Source organism: Anthonomus grandis, chromosome 11 (genome assembly GCF_022605725.1).
Source record: "Anthonomus grandis grandis chromosome 11, icAntGran1.3, whole genome shotgun sequence".
NCBI lineage: Eukaryota > Metazoa > Arthropoda > Insecta > Coleoptera > Curculionidae > Anthonomus > Anthonomus grandis.
This window is the reverse complement of record NC_065556.1, coordinates 30,223,052-30,244,382: the sequence shown is the minus strand read 5'-3', so window position 1 is coordinate 30,244,382 and position 21,331 is coordinate 30,223,052. Positions and strand designations below refer to the sequence as shown.

Here is a 21,331-nt window from a genome sequence, read left to right as displayed (position 1 = left end):
CACCTGCCTTTTGAAAAACACTTATTTTGTCGAGATAAGGGGTGTGAACGTGAGTCATTTTCAATTTCCTAATTAATTATAAGTCTATACGGGGAGATGATGCAAGTTGGAGTAAAGCACATACCAATTTCTGTTTGTGTCAACTGTGTGAACATCTGGGAGACTACATGTTTCGATTATTTAATTAATAAACGTGAGCGTGAGTCAGACGATTCCGCGCATTATTAAATTCGAAAAAGTTTCTCGCTGGACGCGGTCCAATTGGTCGATTTATTGAGAAAAGATAGATCAATGTCAAGGTTGATAATCTATCGCTAGGTATTAATAAAAATGATGTCAATGGTGGTTGTAAATATTAAGGCGCATTTGCATTTTTGCCAGACGTATTTTCGTATACTTTAATCAATTGTATATGGTAAAAGAGTTATATTATATTATCGCGGTACGGGTAAATAACAACGAAATGCGACACATTAACTACGCATCTAATTAGCGAACCGGCTAATAAAACTGTAATTATCAATGTCGCAACCACTTTTACCAATTGAAAAATTACCTTATAAAATATTCAAGACATGCAAATTAATTGTGTTTTATCATGGGTACATTCTGTGGGAACCGAACACTTTTTTACGATAGTTTTGCAAAGAAAAATTAATTATTTCGGTTTTTATTAATGAACTTATATAATTGTAAAAAAAGCCCATTTTTGTATTAGTTAGTGTTTAACATCTGAAGTCATATTTTGTCACTTTAAGAAAGCTTTTGATTGCACACAATAAAGTACGTCACCCGGTTGCTCCTGGGTAGGTCTAAAGATAAGAAAAGCCGTACGTTGAATCATAATTTATCTACCAGTAATTGCAACTGACTTTAGTCGAAAGAGGAGAAAGAAGAAGATAAGAGGAATTAATGAAAATCGAGAAAGAGAGACCACGATGCCAAGGACAAGGTTTAACGTTGATTAGAAGATAAAACAGTGATGGGTATACCTGGTCTATTCTTCTCTTCAAGTCCAGTTCTTTCTTTGATGTACTTAAAAGAGATACGGCTATAAGCATGTTCATTCAATTTTCCACCTTTTTTCTATATCGGCTGTTCATTTCTATCTTGGTCTTTGGATTTTGACCAACTCTCTTGCTATAAAAAGAGAGAGAGAACGATACTTGACAAAGAGAAAAATTATTTTTATATTTAATAAGAAGTTGTATTAGTCCAGTGGGTATGTGGGTATTGAAAAGTCTGTTTCAATTATTGAATAAGAAAATAAGGAAAAAAAAGGAAAAGGAGACAAGAAAATCCAAAAATGAATTTGAACAAGAAAGAAAATGGAGCAATTTTAGTTTCAAGAGCCCGGAATAAATAAATTATTTATCTGAGACTAAGATGGTATCTAGATCTTTCGCAAATAATGTGTTTCTTTCAGTTTGCCTAATAATTAAAAAAAAAGTCATCATTCTTTATTATTCTTCATTCTTCATAATTTTTGTTCACTTCTCTTTATTGAGTCTCCAATTGCCTCAACTAATAAGAAGGCAAATGGGAGTACAGAGAGCACAATGACTGCAAGAAAGAATGAGACTCTCTGGTTTGTACAAAGGAGAAAAGAAGACAAGAAACACAGAATTGACTAGCTCCGATTCGCAATTCTTCTACTCTAATTAGTAAATCTTTCTAAATCTCTCGAGTCGGTATTTTTTAATTTCAGTCATCACCACGGGGACACCTATTTACAATCTTTAAATTAAACCAGAGACAGGCCGTCTAACGTAAAAAAGAAACCGAGAGGTACCTGGCGCGAGAACGATCTTCTAGGGGGAGCTCCAATGCCGGTCCATCGATGATGATGATGATACACAGAGATGGACTTTAAGAAAGTCAATTTCCATAAAATCTATAAATAGCAGATCAATCAGTAAATAAACTGGTATGCTATAGTATCATCTGCAATTCAAGACTCAAAAAGACTGCTTTGGTATTATAGCGCTCTAATGAGAAATCAAGGATGACCGTCACAATATTCAGTAAAACATGAAATCCACTCCGCCCCTGTCCTTAACTCATTTGGCCTCTTGTCCCAACAGGTTGACAATGTGGAAGACGCAAGGATGCAATAAAGGTGTAAAAGATCGCCCTTGTTCACACCTTAAACGCAGCGAAAGAATGCTCCCTCATTAATTCTTCACGTCTGAAAACACCATTCCAGACGACACCGTCTAATTTTATTATTTGCCGGTTATCAACCTCACTGTATGATTAATTGTTAGTATTAATATTGATTTATTTGATGTAAGGAATTCTGACTGTTGAATGAATCGGAGTGCAGAAAATGTATTTGTGAAATTATGATGCTGGAGATGAAAATAGTAGTAATCCGTTAAATGAGTCAATTTTGTCCCTTTGCACTAAAATTTCAGGAACTTTATCGGGGATTTCTCTTATTTTTTAACTACACGACACACAATTAATTAATTCGTCATTCTTGCCAATGTATGACACCATATAGAGACCCATGCCTTGCATGATTAACAACTTCCAAAAAAAAGCACTAATTTCTGAGAAAAGGCTTACAAAGGCAAGCAATGAAAACGTAAGAATGTGAAATGAAAAACTTTAGTCCTACAACATTGTTAAATATGTACCATAAATGTCAAGGAATGTGTAAACTTTAATTGTCATAAAGTAAATTGTTATGTCACACTTACGATGTTTAGGTAGGTTTGTAATGTTTTACAGTGAAAACAGCTTAAACCTTTGATAAGTGACTTATACCTAAATTTAAACAATAATAAAACAATAATAATTAAAACAAAAATTTCTTATTTTTGGAAAACTACCCCTTATTTAGCAACACTGCCAAAACTTGAACTGTCCTACGTGAAAACTGTCAGAAACTTAAAGAGGCGGTTAAGGAAGGTACATAAATGTTTAAGAGTAAAATTGTTGAAAAAAATCCTCTGTTTTGGCAAAACTGCCATATGTCAAATCTGTCATGAATTTAGGTATTATACGATAGGTAATTTTGATTGTTGATTCAGTTGGAATCCAAGTATGATATTGAAGAAAATATAGTTGTCAAATAGTGATGATGCAGAAGAAGACAATAGTAATCTGTCAAATGAGTCAGTTTTGGCCTTGCACTAAAAATTTCAAGAATTCCAGCCGAGATTTCCTTTTTATTTTAACCACACCTTCATGGCGATTAATTAATTCGTTACTCTTGTCAAGTTTTGATGTATGACACCACATAGAGAATCATGCCTTGCGTCATCTTTCTATTGAAAAAATAAACTCGGTTTCAAGGCCATATTGCAACTAACCGTGAAATTCAATAGAATCGTTCTTGGGAAATGAACGGAAAATGCCAGGCAGTCTGACGTGGAGGCTCACTTGACTCATTAGATCCCGCCAATTAAGACGAACTAATTGAGTTTACGACATTTCTAAATATAAATCGATCGTGTATGCTCTATGAAGGACATTAGTTAATGTGATAATCGATTTGATATTGAGTGCCTAATACACGTCACAGCCCTTTTATTATAGAGAGTAACAAATGTATTGAATTCTCGCACAACTATTCAATTGTAAAGCAAAATGCTATATATATGAAAGGGTATATCTTCATGACGCTTCCATTTGCTTTACACAACAAAATCGAGTAATCCTGAATTCGTTACGGCCGAAGTGCATTGAAATAACTGACGTGATAAAATGCAAAAGCCCCATATGTATATAGAGTTAACAACATACAACATGCAATACATATAAAAGGATGATATTGAAGAAAACGTATTATTAGTGCACTCACTCAGAGCAAGGAATTCGTATAAATTGCCAAATCGTTTGTATAACAAACAAACCGTATAAGTGCTCGCCGATGATTCGACTAATTATTTGTTTAATAACAACAATCGTACCCGTGATAAAATAACTTAAGATGTGAGAGGCTCATCTGTTCGTTTGCATATCGATATGTCATCGTCATAACAAAACTGGCTACAAGGATATGATGAAAGGTAAATATTAGATTTAGAAGGATTTTTCGCTTCGAGTCCTAGGGTTTTTGGTGTTTTTTGTGCCACTTACTTTATTACCCCTTAAAGCAAAAACCTTCACAATGTCTCATGGAAGAAAACCATCATAAGAGTAACTGGTAAAAGTTATAAAATTCAGTAAATAAAGTTCAGGATCTTGTGGTGAGCACCAAAAACTCTCTACTATGTTGCTGATTGGCAATATGAGGGAATAATAAAAAAAACTTAATAAGCATACATTAAGTTTGGTAGTCCATGATATCGATATGATATACAGTGCATCCCAAAAGTTATGTCTAAATTCATTTAAAATTCAGGGGTGTGTTCGAAAAAAAATTAATATTGCTACCTTAGGCCAAGAAATATGCTAAATTTTCAAGTACAATCAATACCGTTAGTTTAGACCAGAAATATTTCAAAATCCAAATCGTTATTGCTGATTCAAATATATGGATTTTTTCCATAGAGAAGAAGAGGCAAAACAATCAATTTCTTTTTGGCACATTATCCACCCTCTATTCCGGCGATATGTACAGGTGGTCAAGATGCTACCTGTAGTACTATCGGCTTCCTTTTGCCGTTCATTGATAACATTTAAGTAAACTTATGAATGATCGGTTGTGCATGAGATTTGAAGAAAGGCCGAGCTTAACCTGCTACCGACCGAGCGAGCGGTATGGCTTTAGGGAACTCTACGTTATAATAAATATTTCGTTTAAGGGTGGGTTTAAACGGGTCGTGTACGTGCTTACGCATCAAATTTTTAGCTAATAAGGGATCTGTGGGGTACAGGCAGTTATTGCGCCACTATTGACTTTTGATTAACGGGGAGGGGGAATTTTTATGGTGGAACAGACCCTATTTATTATTATAGGTGAATATTTTTATCTTTAAAAGTCAGTAGTAGTAAATTTTATGAGTTGTTGACGGTTCAAGGACAAAGTTGATTGCAATAGGGCCTAAGGAGCACTAAAGAGTCATCAGAACTATTTAAATTCCAAAAGCATAGCTGATATTTGCGTCGTAGCCAATATTGTTATAGTATGATAAATGGTTTAACAATATTAAAAAAAAAATAGGTCTTCAGTTTACACTTCAGTCCAGGCACTACAAACTCTAATAAGTATTTATTGCCAACGAAGTATATATTTATTGTTTCTAAAACCTAGCTGCTTATTACAAAATAAGTTGTTCATCTCAGAAAAGGGACCATTTCAAAAAGGTCAAAAAGGCCTCATGATCATCAAATAGTAATTGTTCCATTATATCTTGGATTTATTTCCTCATTAATTTTTTAAAAATTTGACTTGACGTCTAACCTGCCGGTGATAAAAGGGCCACGCCCGGTTTGGAATTTCCAGATGGTTCAAAATTCTTGAAATACCCTCGATGGGCTAAACTCGTCATAATATTTATAGCAGGGGCACGGATTTGCTACCTACTTAACCCTTATTACACCTGTAATTGAAATAGCTGTAAATATTATTAATTATTATTGAAGCCATCATTCTACTTATTAAGAAACGCACTTTAAACTGTATCATCGTTCTTAAGAAATTGCATCTATCATATCAGCTTTATATGTAATAATGTCACAATACGCTTGCTATAAAATTTTGTAAGCTTAGACGCCAATAGTGTGAAATATGTATGTTTACCAGACAGATTCGATTTGTGTTTATTAGAGCAATAATTACCTAATTAGGACCTTGCTAGAACGTCCAGTATATATGCTCATTTTCATATATTCACTTTATTGCAGCTTAACTTAACTATTATGAGTGTTCGACGACAAATAACTCAATAAATCATTTTTTTTTTCGCGGTTTATTGCCACTCGTGCATAACCTTTTTGATATTGATAAAATCCAGAAACAAACACAATTTGTTTATACACATATTCCTTGTTGACATAATGTACCAAATATTATTGGAACGTTAGTATTCGGTTAAATTTATAATTTCCTGTCACTTGAGACTATTAGTATCATTATTAGTTTTATTTGTTTATTTTGATATACTTTATTAATATTTATGGTTTATATGTATATTACCACTTTACGGTATATAAGATGGGTTATTTCTTCATACATATAAAATTGAATGAACAAAAATGAACCATTATATAAGTTATATATAGAACTTTATTAATTTTCAAATATTGTTATCAATAGAACAATTATAATAAGCTTAAGAATTAAAATAAGTGAATGATAAGTGGCGTTTTTATAGTAATTTTATCAGTAGTACGTCAAGGAAGGCGCCAAGTTAAATTGATTTACATATTAAAAGGATGTTAATTTTTATTATTTAATAAATTGATGAGATTTTCTGGAAATTTATTAATGTTCTTAAAAGAACAAGATGAAATTGAAAACAGTACAACAGTTAGTACATCTCACTCCGTTTAATATCTAGATCAGGCAAGGATGCAAAATTGGGTCAGTTTGCAATTTAAAAATACATTTAATTGATTTAAACAACTTTGATTTATTGTATTTTGTTTTGTCAAGGAAGATATGATAAAATGTTTAGTGCGTTCTTAGTTAGTTAGATTTTGCCTTTTGGAAGACCTTATTTGACATTAAGATTGATCTTAGAATTTCATAATAATGATTAATTAATTAAACACAAAAAATTTTATTTTTGATTAAAGGAAGTAACTGTTTTCGTTCATAATATCAGGAATCAAAACAAATTTCTATCAACTAATACAGTTTTAATTAATTTAAATCAACAAGTCAATATTAAAAATCAATGACTACAAATATTTTAAATTCACTAGAAAAGAAAGTTTAACTAATTACCAATTTTTTATTAATAAAATGCACCTTTAAGGGATCTAAACTTAATTAAAGAAGTTTTACTAGCTGTGATTTTTATTATTTAAAAAACAACTTTTTTTTCAGACAAACTACATCAGCAAAAACAAAATAGGACATTTTTAAAATAATTCCTTTTTTTTAAAGGCGTTAATTGTTATTAAAATTGATTTTAAATTTAATATTCATAATGTCTTATTAAATATGTTAAACTGTAAATAAACCGGATCAATGTTCACAATGTTCAAATTGGTTTCGCGAATATTTGGCGATCATGATGAATTTTTTAATCGCTTCTTGTTTTTTAAAAGGCCAATAAAATTGATTTGTCAACCCTTTTATCAACTTGTATTGAAATTGATTTTGAACTACCACATTGATTACTTTTATTACTTAACTAGGCCGTAAACAAACTGCCTCAATGCCTAGAAAATTATTTCGATGATTCTTGTTTTTAATGACGTTAGTTGACATTAAAATTGATTTTCAAATTAAACATCAATTGCTGCAATTCATTAATTAGGTTACAGACAAACTGCATCAACTCCTATAAGAAAATAATATTGAAAACCGTTGAAATTGATATTTAATATTCATATTGATTACTTCGGTTATACTCTTGGAGACTGTGATTTTCCATGATCTTTCTAAAGCCTGTAGCGGAACGACCTCTACCTTTGCTATAGCTTGTTCTATTAGAATATTGGGCGTCTTAAATATTTTCTTTATTTGTGAAAATGTATGAAGTTCTTTAAAGCTTACATTTCTGCTTGGAGTAGTCTTATGATTATTCCTTCGTTTGTCACCATTTAATAAAGAAGTGTGGCGCCTTTGACTCCGTGATTCCGTTAAAAGGTTTTAATCCGGGTCAGTGCTTTTATTATTAAAAGGTGTTAAAACTAAACCCAAAACTGAGGTGAATAAACTGAGATTTCCCGACATTAGTGGTTTCTTTGACCTACGAACCCTCGGGACTAAAAATCCCATAACAAGCCTTTGATTCCATAGTTCACAGTATTTTGATTAAAAAAATAAGTTAAAGTTGTTTTTAGAAAAAAATATCTCAGGAGATGAATCTGAAGAGTAACAATTTATTAAAAATCTACCCGTAGTTATATTTCTATAACCTATACATTAATCGTCTTCAAAGAATGTTGTTATGTTCTTAATCATCAACAGCACATCTGATTTAAAAACATGCCATTTATAAACAAGTTGTTAATACATTTGATTCAATAATAATAAAAAACCATCCACGTATTCCTTGATTAACTTTTGAATACCCCGGTAAAATATGCCGTTCTTTTTATGACGTCAAATAGCAGCCCAACCCATTAATAATATTAATAACTCTGATTTTGAAATAATTTGGAAAAACCCAAACTAGGTCATTTGCGGCACCTTCCCCTTTTTGGTAGTCAATTATACACTAAATATTGAAGGTACTGCCGTAAACTGAATTCAAATAAAAGAAGGATTAGCTCGGCCATAAAGTGCTTAACTTACGGAGTTCTTTATAACTGGGAAAAACCCAAACTACCCTTTTGAAACGGACCAACCAACCGATATACTTATTGTATGATCGAATCGGTTTTGTCATTTTGTTCTGCGAACATTCACGATATACGAACTGATAATTCCGAAACAATTGGCGGTTGAATACGAAATTGCTCATTAATGTCACAGGATAAAGTTACTTAACTTAATTCTATTATTATTATTCAATGTTTATTAAGTTGTGGATGTACTTATTCAGATCTTATCTTGGTAGTTGGAAACGATTAGGCGCTTTGGGAAATAAATCATGTCGGATGTCAGGTATTTAATTTAGAAAAAATAGAGATAAAAAATGTGTGTAGTTGGAAAAAATCTTTTTATTTTAATATAATTATATGGGAGCAACCTTTAATCGTCTTTAGCAATGAAGTTTAATAGGTTCTTTTGGTGGTGGCTATTTTGGTTTTTTCAGGGGTTAAAATGCGTTTTAGGAGTTTTATAGGACTTTTTTAAGAATGTTTTTAAGAACTGAAATAGTCGCATCTTTTCTCTGACGGTTAGAAAAGCGGCATTGATTCTTCGAATTAAGTGGTCTAGATTGTCAATTTCTACCTCGTACACGAGTTCTTTCGCACGTCCCCATAGGTAAAAATCGAGAGGGATTAAATCAGGAGACTGTGAAGGTGATGCGATGGGACCTGCTCTTCCGATCCACAAATTGGGAAAAGTATTGTCCAGAAATTCTCCAACGGCGACCCGATAGTGTGCAGGACACCCGTTATTCTGGAAGACTTGAAAAAAAATTGTGGGAGATCATTTTGTAAAAAATGTAAGTAATTGTCTCCGTTGAGGTTTCTCGGCAAGTACCCGTAGTGTCGACCGATGAGGTGTCTCCCAATCACACCTGTCCAAACATTAACCTTGAATCTTGTTTGGACAGACTTGGCTCTGGTTAAATGCGGATTTACGTTTTAATTTTCCCAATAATGTAAATTATGTTGGTTAAATATCCCCGCACATATAAATGTTGGTTCATCTGTCCATAAGATGCTTTGAAATAGTATCCATTTTCAAGGTCTGCGTGAAGCAAAAGCGGCAAAATTGTACCCGTCGCTCATAGTCGGCTTGTAGAAGACCTAGAATAGAGTATCACGATGCCAGTAAAAATTGTGAAATTAAGTTGTTGATGTAGTATCAAATTACCTTGCACTGGGTTGTAATGGAAAGGATGCCTTCCTTCTGCCTTGACAACTGACCATGCTTTCCATGTAGAAATGTTCAGGTCTGTAGCTACTTTCCTTGTACTATAATAGTGGGATCCTCATCGAATGCGTGAATTACGTTTTCATCTACAGCAACATCATAGTGCCTCCGATTGATCCTCGGTTCTTGAATATTTAAATTGCCTGTTTCCCTTAATCGACGAAAAGTGTTGTAGTGGGGCACACGCCTATTGGAGTATTGCTCCTCATAAATTCTTTGTGCTTCTCTCGTATTACCATTGGCTGTTCCATAAGCAAAGACAATATCGGCGTATTCTTCGGTAGTGTATGCAGCCATTATGGCGATAATGATACGAAAATAAGGAAAGTTACAAAAGCAATATAAAAACTCAATTAACAGCAACAATAACAACAGTATTAACAATAACAATAACAACTACAAATACGATACAATACTAAATTAACGACTTGGGTACGTAAGAAAGCTAAAAAATTACACCACGACAAATGTCAAATGACAACAACAATATGTAGCACATATTGTTGTTATCACAACAACAATCCCATAGCATGTGTCACGATCTCCTCATTTGACCATTTAAAGAATCGATGCCGCTTTTCAAACTATCAGAAAAGAGATGCGGCTTCGTCTTACGACAGTGGAAATGCGACGACGACGTAGGGCATGTATTAGAGCCAGGGGAGCGCAGTTTTAATAAAATTTGTAATTTTTTAATTTTTTAATAAAATATCTTCTATCTGAGCCTATCTATATGCCCACCAAGTTTGGCTAACCCTCCGCCAAACACTCTGTATATCTCGAGGTACTGCATTTTTTTGGAAAATATGAAGTCCAAAAAATTTCGAAAATTTCAGAGTTCTGTAGCTCCAAAAGTTTTATTTAGGTTCTAATAAAATCCATTTTTTTATGACTTATGGGACAAGTTTAAGCTACTTATTTCATTAGAAAAATTACAATTTTTTTTAATCAAAATTTAAGAAACATTCCTTAAGTTTGAAGGGTGATTGTGAAAAAACTAAGTATTCAATTCTTACAATTTACATAAATTTAGCATATTTGAAACCTTCTAAATCCAATGAGACTATTCAAAAGGCTTTTTTGAGCTAATACATTTTTTTAGGAAAATATAGGATTCAAGAAAAACCATCAGAAATGGCCAATTTCGAAAATCTTAGTCCTGTTATTCTAAATGTTTTACTCAAATAATTCTTAAGATTTTGACCCGTATTAAAAATCACGTCAAAATACGAATTTACAAAATATTCATTTCCAAAAATACTTTTGATTGTAGAAACCCAACAACAGAAAAAAATGGCATTGCCTTATCAAGTATAGTAGCTAATAACTTATAATACAATTTAATTATCACTGATAAGATAAGCCGCGAGACTTATAATAAACACTTTGGGAGTAAAACCATTTTCTTTTTGACGTGCGAAGTGACGAGAAAAATAAGGGTCAACATTGTTATATTATGGTGTTTAACAACCGTTTGGGCAACCTTTCCCCAACAAATGGCTGCGAAAAACCGTCAGAAAACAAAAAAGTCGACGGTTCGTTAGTACCATATCACACGGACTGATTGTGATCGATAGGCAAACTGTGCAAAAAAAAATTTTATTCGACAATTTTCGCCGTGTCGTGGCGGTTTCTTCGTGCGAATTTATGCCGTTTATGCGACTATTTTAGTGAAATTTACCGGTTCGTCGAAGGAATCATGGGTCTACTGAGATACTTTATAGTGTTTTCCTGGGCCGTATTTTTGGCAGGAATTGCCTTGGCCGGCCATAAACCTGTACCACTCTACGAAGACGACTGGCGAAACGTGAGGAAAGGAACTGCTGGTATGTTTTTCATTTTTGTTTTTTAAGCGGTTTTCCAGTAAGTCAAAGTTTTGATTTAGTTTTTTTTTATCAAGTATAAATATGATAATAATAAATTGAATAAATCAACGGTCACGCCTATATTTGAAATTAGGTTACCGAAAAAAGTTAATTTCCTAATATTCCATATCGTTTCGATTCATGCAAGTTTTTCTTAACCAAAGGTACAAAATTTAATGTTACGGAGTAAAACTCGTTTTAAACCTCTTGATGATCATTTTCTAGTAACTCTTGCCATTTGGCGTAATTATTTTTTTATTACTTCCAGAGTGTTGAAGCCTGAATGTGGTCATTTAGTAATAAAAATGACATGAAAAAGGCACATTCAATTACACCTGCATACATCTTATTTCGATTTATGCAAGTTTGCTGTAACCAAAAGCTAATACCGTATAATGGGGTTACTTTGGCAGGTTTGAACCTATTATTGGACTATAACTCACAAACAAATTAAAAATTAAAATATTTTCACTGTGCCTTGTGTACAAAATAGAGTAAATCACCCAATTCTGGTTTTGTTTTATCGAGGGGGTATATATATATTTTTTTTTGATGGGGTGCCAAAGTTGGCTTTATTATTGGGGTTACTTTGGCAGGGTATAAAAATATGTTTGTTGCCATTATAGACTTATTGCTAAGCCTACTTTGGCACCAAAAAAAAGCCTAGTGCATTTTTTTTTGTGAAAATTATTTTTAGTCACATAGGTAAACTTTATTAAAACTCATTAATGGAAAATTAACTTATCATTTATTACAAAAACCTAATAACAGAAAATTAACATATTATTTTTATATAAAAACCGAAAAAAAAATAAAGAAATTATAACTGATGTTTTTAAATACACTGTCGTCGGAATTAAAATCAACATTTGTGCAGACGTAAAATTGATCTACACTTTCTTCGTTGCAAATTCCGCAAATCCATTTACAACACTGACAGCACCGAATCCAATTAGGACCTTGGTAGTTTTTAAATTTTTTAAAGCAAATTGCACATTACCATCGTTTTTAGTTTTCACTTTTCTTTGCTCCCTTGGAGGCAATGCTTTGCTATAAGCTGCTTGAAATGTTATCAGTGCAAGATCGTCGCTATCTTCATCACTGGTTTCTATAATCATCTTTTGAGTTCTTGAGGAACCAGCCACTGGTTCTGCATCAAAGTTTTCATTATTTATTGGTCCCTCGATTCGAAGTTGTTTTCCAGGTTCTACTTTATTCCCACGTTTTCTAACAGTTTTTTCCTTATTAGAACCGCGTAAGTCCTGAAGGACATCAATTAGGCTTTGACTCATTATTTCTTGCACCTCTTCAACATTTTCTGGAAGAGCCCCTGGAATCCTTTTCAACACTTCTGAGGGGTCACATTATGGACAAAGCTCTGTAGCTCTAAAGCCTGATTTAAGGTTGTTGCTCACATTTTCATTCACAGAATTCCATAGTCTTGTTAACAAGGTGGGGAAATATTCTTTAGGAATGGAGGCACTGGACTTTTTTTTCATGGGTACGAAGACTGCAACATCTAATGGTTGCATTATATATGCGTGCTATTTGGGGGTAAAGGTGTCATATAAATGTTGTTCTGCTCGCATGCCTGGATTACTAAAGGAGAGAAATGAGAAGCTAAGTTATCTCCGATTACAATTTTTTTCCCAGGAGTGTTCATATCTTTAATTTTAGGCAGCAGAATATCGAAAACCATTAGTCGAATTGAATCATATCAAACCAACCACTAGATGTATTGGCATAAACCGTTCCAGGCGGACCTCTTTGAGTCCAATTCGCGTACAAATTTCCGGCTTTGTAAACAACCATTGGCGGCAAAAACTCACCTGATGCGGCATTGCCGCATACCATAATCCTAACCGATGCTTTCGAATGTTGCTAGACCCGTTTAACGCGTTTTGTTCCCCTGGGGACCACCACCTTCTTAGCTCCGGGATCATCCTGAACGTTGGTCTCATCATAGTTGAAGACCAGTTGAGGATCTGCATCCATTAAAACGTCTTTAATATTCTCAAAAAACTCATTTATAGTATTTGGTCCTACCGCAGCACGTGTTCGTTTGATATTCGTGGCTAAACGTACACTAAGGTTGTTTCTGGTGATAAAGTGTTCCAGAAAATCACTACCTGGAACATTGTCCTTGAATTCTTTAACAACACGACCTTTTTTTTCTAAATATTTATGCAACACTTGCCGAATTTATCCGCTTTTGTAAAGGGAAAACCCCAATCACTCACTGTACTCAATGTCTTTGTCAACAAGTTCTCCTCCATGGGGGTAAACACGGTTGGGTGACCTGGGTGCCGTTCGTGGCTGCCCTTCAACTTGTTTTGAAGGGTTCCCCGCGAAATTTTAAATTTTTTGCTTGCGACATACAACCCCTAATGGCGGCAAGTGCATTTTGTAAATCAGCTGTTGAATAATTGGCGTGGGTACGCCCCCCCACTTTTCTCTTATAATGTCTTGGCATTTTTACCTAATTTACACAGGCAACAAAAGAGAATCACTGTAAGAAAAAATAAATAAATAAGGAGGCGAATTTTAAAATATACATAAATATATATATAGCAATCTGCCAAAGTAGGTTGAGGGTGCCAAAGTAATCCCGATTTACAGTACTATCCAATATACTGATTTTGTGTTAAAAGTTTAAGGACCAAAAATTTAATTTTAGAGAGTACAATAATTCTTGTTAAACTCTATGATGGTTAAATTTTCTGTTAATTTCAAGGTACTTGACGTAACTACTTTTAGCATTTCAGGCTGAATGAAATGACTGTGGACATTTAGTGAAAAAAAACCAATGTCTAATTACACCTCTACAACAAATATTACTGCGATTCATGCAAGTCTGCCGTAACCCGAAATTGATATTTTTCATAAAACAGGAACGTTTTGACGAATTATTAAATTTAATTTGATAATTTTCTGTTTATTTTAGTTGTTGTCACTATTACAGACAATCGGAGTTATTCTTTCAATTCATGCGCTGTTAAAACCACAGTAAGTCAATAAGCGTTTTGGGGTGAAACATTGAAGTTTTAGGCAGTCTAACTCCCTTTGATGTTTGTTTTCTATTAGTTTCAGGCAATTGACGTTTTTTTTTTATTCGGATTAATGACGCAACCAAAAAATTAGTCAAAAATCTTCTTTTTCAGTACAATATGTACATAATCATGTTATACACCCAACATTTTATACACCCACACAAGAAGATCAAACGCAAGTTATCCTTCTGTTCCTGTGAGGATCATCAGCATCAAAAGCAGGAGCAGGAGGAGCAGGCGGCCAAGTCAGGAAAAACAGACCGGGGGCCTAGGGTAGGGAGTCAGTTAGTACATAGCAGCTCGCACGACTTTCTTTGCCAACAGTTGTTCGCTTTGCAGCGTTTGAATTAAGCGTGTTTTGAGTGTGTTCCTGCTGCTGCTGCTGCTACTTACTACTAATACATATATTCTGCTGCACTGGACGTTCTTGGTTATATAAAATAAAACAGTTTGACCGGCGTATTAATTTTATATTAAAAAGATGATGTTTCGCTAAAGCAATTTTATATACGCGAATGACGATTGTTTTTTTTGTGCTCAGTGAGTGTTTTATTAAAAAATTTTTAAAGCGAACGAAAAATGGAAGTTTTGAGGTACTTTTTGCAAGCGGTTTTGCTGGTGCATTTGGTGTTTGCTAGGAATAGGTCGCCCCTGTTGGACGAGGAGAACAGTAAGGCCAGGGTGAAATCTGCCGGTAGGTTTTTAATTTATTTATTTATTTATTGCAAAATTATCGATTCGAATTGCATGTGGCAGGCGTATACGATTTAAATTTCAACGCGGGAATTTAAAAACAAGAATCAACAGTTGGTTTTATTCATTCGTGGGTAAAAGTAATTCATTATACAGGGTTATTCGCTAGAGACAATACGAAATATTAACTAAGCTAAACTACAGGGTAAAATAAAACAAAAAAATTTGGATAATCAGAGGCGTTGCAAAATTATTTTTTAAAATTATTTTGATGATAACCCTGTATGTTTCAAAGCGCAGAAACATTTTAAGATTATTTTTTTTTAAATGGAACATCATACATGTATTATTTGATTTATGTATTCTACATCGCAAATAAAGGTAGGTTTTTGCAGGTTTCACGAGTCCATGAAACTCCTAGAATCAGAAATTGATACATAATGTACTAGTTTTTCAGCCAAGAAATATACAATGAAGTTTCTATTCGTTTAACATTAGCTGATAAATTATAAGGAATAATTAAAAATCATAAATTTTTAAACTGAACAGGCCATGATGGGATTACATTCAAAGATATGTGAAATATTGGGGTGTATATCTTGCCAATGTTAGTAAAAAAAGTTAATAAAACACTTGAAACTGGAATATTCCCTTAGGAACTAAAAACTAAACGTACCATTATTTACGATGTAGAATTCAAAAATTTAATCAGGGTGTTCCATTAAAAAAATATGACTTTGATACGTTTCGGCACTTTGAAACATTTTGTATGTCATGAAAATAATTTTAAAAGATACATTTCGAAAGCCTCTGATAATTTTAATTTTTTTTACCCTGTAGCGTAGCATAATATTTCGTGTCGTATGTCTTGAATAAACCTCCTTTATTTAAATTAAAATAAATAAATAAATTAGGCCAATGCTTAAAATCTACTTCGCTAACTTAAACTATTCTTTCAACTTTCCCAAAACACCTCTATAGCAATTAGCTAAGCCATTAAAACCAATAAATAAAATATTTTATTTAATTAACTAAACACATTTATAACATTAAACAAATACCATTCAAAGTAGCGGCTATACCCAAAATTTCCCTCCGAACAAATCAGAATTGTACAAGAACCACCCTTCCGTCCCATTGGTTTGGTACCCTCAGCCCTTTTCACCCTTAACCAGGTAAATGTGAACGAGGCGGAGTGGGGGGCAGATGAACTACATGCGGTGCATTTGATCAGAGTCCAAAACCAGTAGACCAGAATCACTTCTCGCGTGTATAACGAGTTCAGTTGCTTGTTGTTATATCAATAAATAATTAAAATATCGGTTCGGTGTTTGTCGAGTGTTTAAAAAAAGGGAAAAATGGCGCGGAGAAACATTTTTTTCACCGGGATTATTGTGCTCAATATTCTCGGGTTGATCTACGCGGTATCAGAGAACAGATTCGACATTAGCAAACTGATTGATGGTGATATTGATAATGTTCGTGCTAAATCAGCCGGTATGTGATTTATTTATTTCTTAATTAAGCAAGGTTGATATTTTACAAATTATTATTTGTATTGGGTGCCACTCAGTAGAACTAAAGAGAATATTATTCTTAATATCGTGGTTATTGTTTGATAGGAGTAGCCCAATTAGTTGAAGTCAATACATATCTTAAAAAACAAACATCATTTTTGTGCATCACTGCTCAAAAAAGGCCAATTTTGGTTGAACTAGTATGAACTCAAACATTGAAAACTCCAATAAGTAGCATGTTTTTAATTTCATGTAAATAGGCTATTTAGTTCTCCAGATATTTGACTTTGAAGTGAGTGCTCACCAGGCACTATTCTTGGACCTCACTGTTCAAATCTTTACTTTTTTCCTCTATACTTTCAAAACACTTATAACGCCAAAAATAACTAAAATTATTTCCTAGATTGACGTAAACATAAACCAATGCTTATAGAGAATATTCTCCTGAATATCACAAGAATGTTCCAATTAGTTTTGAATTTAAAATAAGTGGTCACTGTATTCATCGTCATTGGGAAAACTCTCTAAAATAAAGGGTGTGAAGTCAACACCTGTTATCTTAAGGGACACAGAATAAGGGTCCTTAGATTTACCGATGAAAACATTTATGGGCTTGCGGTATTTTTTTTTAATTTACAGTGACCCTGCGTTAACTTTTATGTATTTATTGATGCCCCCAAGAGATTTCTGATTTTTTTTCGAGCAATACATCATATATGTATTATTATTATTGTTAAATATATATTTATTACACTGTAGATCATACGTATATCATAATATATGGTTCTGGTTACAAAAGGGAGAAAATTTTAACGTTTAAAAAAATTGACATCATTTACATATCTAGCTTTTAAACTCGATTACTACACCTCAAATATCTGATAAAATGACCCCAATATCACATTTAAGCCATTGTATAGCATATGATATACTTTTATAATATACACATATACAGGGTGTTTTTTATATATTGCGACAAAATTCAGGAACGTGTTCTTTGGACAAAAAATCGCAAAAAAGTTTCTATAAACATAGGTCATAAACTTTTAGATTTTGAGCTACAGGGTGATAAAGTTTTAACAAAAAAAATTTTTTTTTTCGATAACTTAAATACTCCTGTAGATATTTATCCAAAGATTGGTATGCAGGGTCTGTGTATCCAGAGCGATTTATCAACATTCTTTTAACAATTTATGTTCTCCAGTGGCGTGTGTGCGGGTTTTCCGCTGAATACTTTTATAAAAAAAATGGTACGCCACTGGTTTTTCTTGTATTAAAAAAATATTTTTAAATTCTTGAACTTTGTCCGTTAGATGTACGATTTTCGCACAAAAAATTAAAAACCATGGACATGTTGCGCAGATTTGATTAGATTTTCTTTATTCTAGTAATTATGCGCTTTTTTTAGTTTATTGCAATTTTAATAAAAAATAATAAAATTTTCATTAATTAATTTAGTACAAAAGTCAGCCCAATTTAATAAAATTGTAATTGAGGATTTAAAACTTTTGCTTCTACAATCTTTAATTTAAAATACAAGTTTTTAAGTGATAATAAATATTTAATTTTTTATTATTTATTTAAGTAATATTATTATTTTTACAAAAGTTGTTCAAAGTGTGCTCCTCCAACATCAATCGACGTCGCATTGATTGGCGGACACGTTAAAAAATTCTTGGGGTCTGCCGAATTATGTCACAAGACGTTATTATAATGCGATTACGCAATTCCTCCACATTTCCATCAATTGGATTTCTATAAACCAGTGATTTAAGGTGGCCTCACAAAAAAAAATCCAGCGGATTTGAGTCGGGAGACCGTGGGGGCCAAGGGTGAATACTTCTCCGACCTATCCAACGATTTGGATACGTAATATCCAAATACTGCCGAGCCACTAAACTAAAATGGGCTGGAGCACCGTCATGAAAAAAAAACATTTGCTGTCTCAGCTGAATGGGGACATCTTTTAGCATCGCTGGTAATTCATTTTCAAGAAATTCTTGATACACTTGTCCAGTCAACCTTGCTGGTAAAAAAAATGTACCGAGGAGAACGTTTTTAATAATCTGACCCATACATTAAGTGAAAACTGGTGCTGATGTGACGGTTTTCTGCCATAGCATGTGGGTTCTCATAATGCCATATGTGGTTATGGTGGAAATTCATAATTGCGTCTCTGGAGAAATTAGCCTCATCGGTGAAAAGTATTTTTTTTATAAACGATGCATCTTGCCTTATATGCGTTTTGCATCCAACAACACAAAGCCGTTCTTTTCGGAAAATCGCCTGGCAAAAATGCCTGCACCCGCTGAATATGATACAAGTATAAAAGGTTTCTTTTAAGAATATTCCAAACTGTAAAGTTATTAATGTGTACCAACTGAGCAATTTTCCTAGTGCTTGTGGTGGGATCTTCCTCGAATTCATCGAGCACCTGTTCTTCAATTTGAGGAGTAACTGTTCGGGGGTGTCCGTTTTTAGCGGTGAGTTTTTTAAAGCTGCCGGTTTCACTCAGACGTTAGTGTAAACGTGTAAACATGAAATGATGATGGAATAACACGATTCGGGTAACGTTCAACATATATATGCAAGGCTTTTAGTGCGTTTCCGTTAGCAAGTCCATATTGCACATTTCATAATTTGTGTAATTGTTAGCCATTTTTTTAACAAATTAATCTTGTCAACTGGCGGACAGTGACTATGATTTAAAATATCAGAAAATATTAAAAATAAAAATTTTTGTCCTAAGAACACGTTCCTGAATTTTGTCGCAATATATAAAAAACACCTTGTATATCTTATCATGATTTAATAGAATAAAATACCCATAGAAATCTAGAAAATAAGATATACAAATAAACAAAAACTCAAGATTATATAAGAGGTTTAACATACAATTATATAAAAAGAAATCTTATTTTTTGCTGGAAAAGTACTCTGTAAAGTTTGTCGGGAGGGTTCATAATTTAAGTTTAAATAGATACATTTATTATAAATTCCATATCAACAATTATTTAACCATTAAAATATGCTTGCCTTCTATAACTAAAAATTTCTCGTTTTGTTGATGATAACTAAGCATTTTCATTGCATTAAACGCATCAAACTTAACTTTTATGAAATGATAATTGTATTATTAACATTTAATAAACCTTCTTGTTAAACACTCGTTGTAATTTCGGTCCTTTTAAAGCATGTTTCATATTATTTTTTTGACGAAAATCGTAAAAAAAAAATGGTTGGGAAAAATAAATAAATAAGTACGTGAAAAAAAAAATCGAGGCTGGGGCAGTTAATATAAGTCGACCGTGTCCGTTTTCGTCTAAATCATCGGACCGAGAGGGGCGCGGAGGGGACACTCGGGTCTTTTTTCTCAATTTAAAAATATCCCGTCTGGCTCGACCATCAGAATTTATTTATTATTTTGCTTTGGCCGTCGCGGTTTTTCTTATTTTTAATCCCGACCTGTCCGGAGTTGTGGGTCTGTCTCTCGTTTAAAAAAAAAATCGCACATCGACGATTTGTCTGAAAGAAAATTATTACGCAATAAAAGCGACGGCACATCAAACGGCGAATTTACTCCCGAAATAACACAATTAGCCTGGAAAATGTTGCTTGATAAAAACCAACTGTTTGGCAGTAGTCATGCGAACCATCAATTATTGAATCGACTTATATGTTAAACGTTGATTCGATTTTCGTTTTTTATGTCACCCCCTCCTGTAATTATAAAAATCATTCCGGTAAATCAAAGTCTATATCGTCGATATAGATAAAAATGTGTTGAGGTCGTTTCAAGGTAGCCGCTGCTGCTACCTTAATGAACTTAAACCTAAAACTCATCGTGAAATTTACCGGTTATTTAAACAAATTAATTGAGGATAATTGGCGAAATTACTTAAATAATTGCTTCTGACAATTAAAACTGACTCAGAGAAATTAGATGCATTAGATTTCCCTGTCATGCAGGGAAATCGTTTTCGGAGATAAGTCTTTTTTTTTGCGCGAACGTGTTTGTTTATACCGGAAAACCTCGTTAAAAACACGCAAGAAAAATAATCGGGAAAGTTTCATTTTCGTAAACAGAACATTAGGAAGTTGTCTGCACTATAAAAACATTTATGTTTGGATTCGAATTTTTATTAATATCGGAATGGTGTTTGTAAGTCACTTTTTAAATTCCAGGGGGGAATTCAAAAAATGACTAGTGAATAATTTAATTGAGCCACTCAGAGGAAAAGTAGTATATATCAGTATTTTTTAATTTTTGGTCATCATCACCCTTGTGGTGACGTTTAAAGAAAAAATCGGAGAAAATTGACTTGTTTGAGAAAAATGATTTTTTTCGGTACTTTTAATGTACCTTGGATGTTGAAATTTTAGTATGTGTTGTAAAACAAAATTTGGAATCTTATAGTTGAGGTTTCATTTTCTAATAATGTACAGGGACGCCGCAAATGAATAAAACACAAAAATGCAAATATCTCAAAAACTATTAATTTTAGAAAAATTCTAATTACACATAAATAATTGGCTTATTATATTGTTTAATACCTGAAAATATGAATGATCTAAGTGGCGCCACTA

At 33.2% G+C, this 21,331-nt stretch overlaps 1 protein-coding gene across 3 annotated transcripts in view; it reads left to right on the top strand.

Moving 5' to 3' along the window:
- Positions 1 to 11,031: 11,031 nt before the first annotated feature.
- LOC126741879 (dorsal-ventral patterning protein Sog) overlaps positions 11,032 to 21,331 on the top strand; it is a 40,900-nt gene continuing 30,600 nt past the window's right edge. The window contains exon 1 of one of the 3 annotated variants that reach the window (XM_050448336.1): positions 11,032 to 11,445. In XM_050448336.1, the coding sequence (XP_050304293.1) occupies positions 11,319 to 11,445 (127 nt within the window). In that variant the 5' untranslated portion in view covers positions 11,032 to 11,318. Of the gene's footprint in view, positions 11,446 to 14,840; positions 15,229 to 16,494; positions 16,725 to 21,331 lie in introns of those variants that run through there. The other 2 variants (XM_050448337.1, XM_050448335.1) reach the window with 2 other exon arrangements.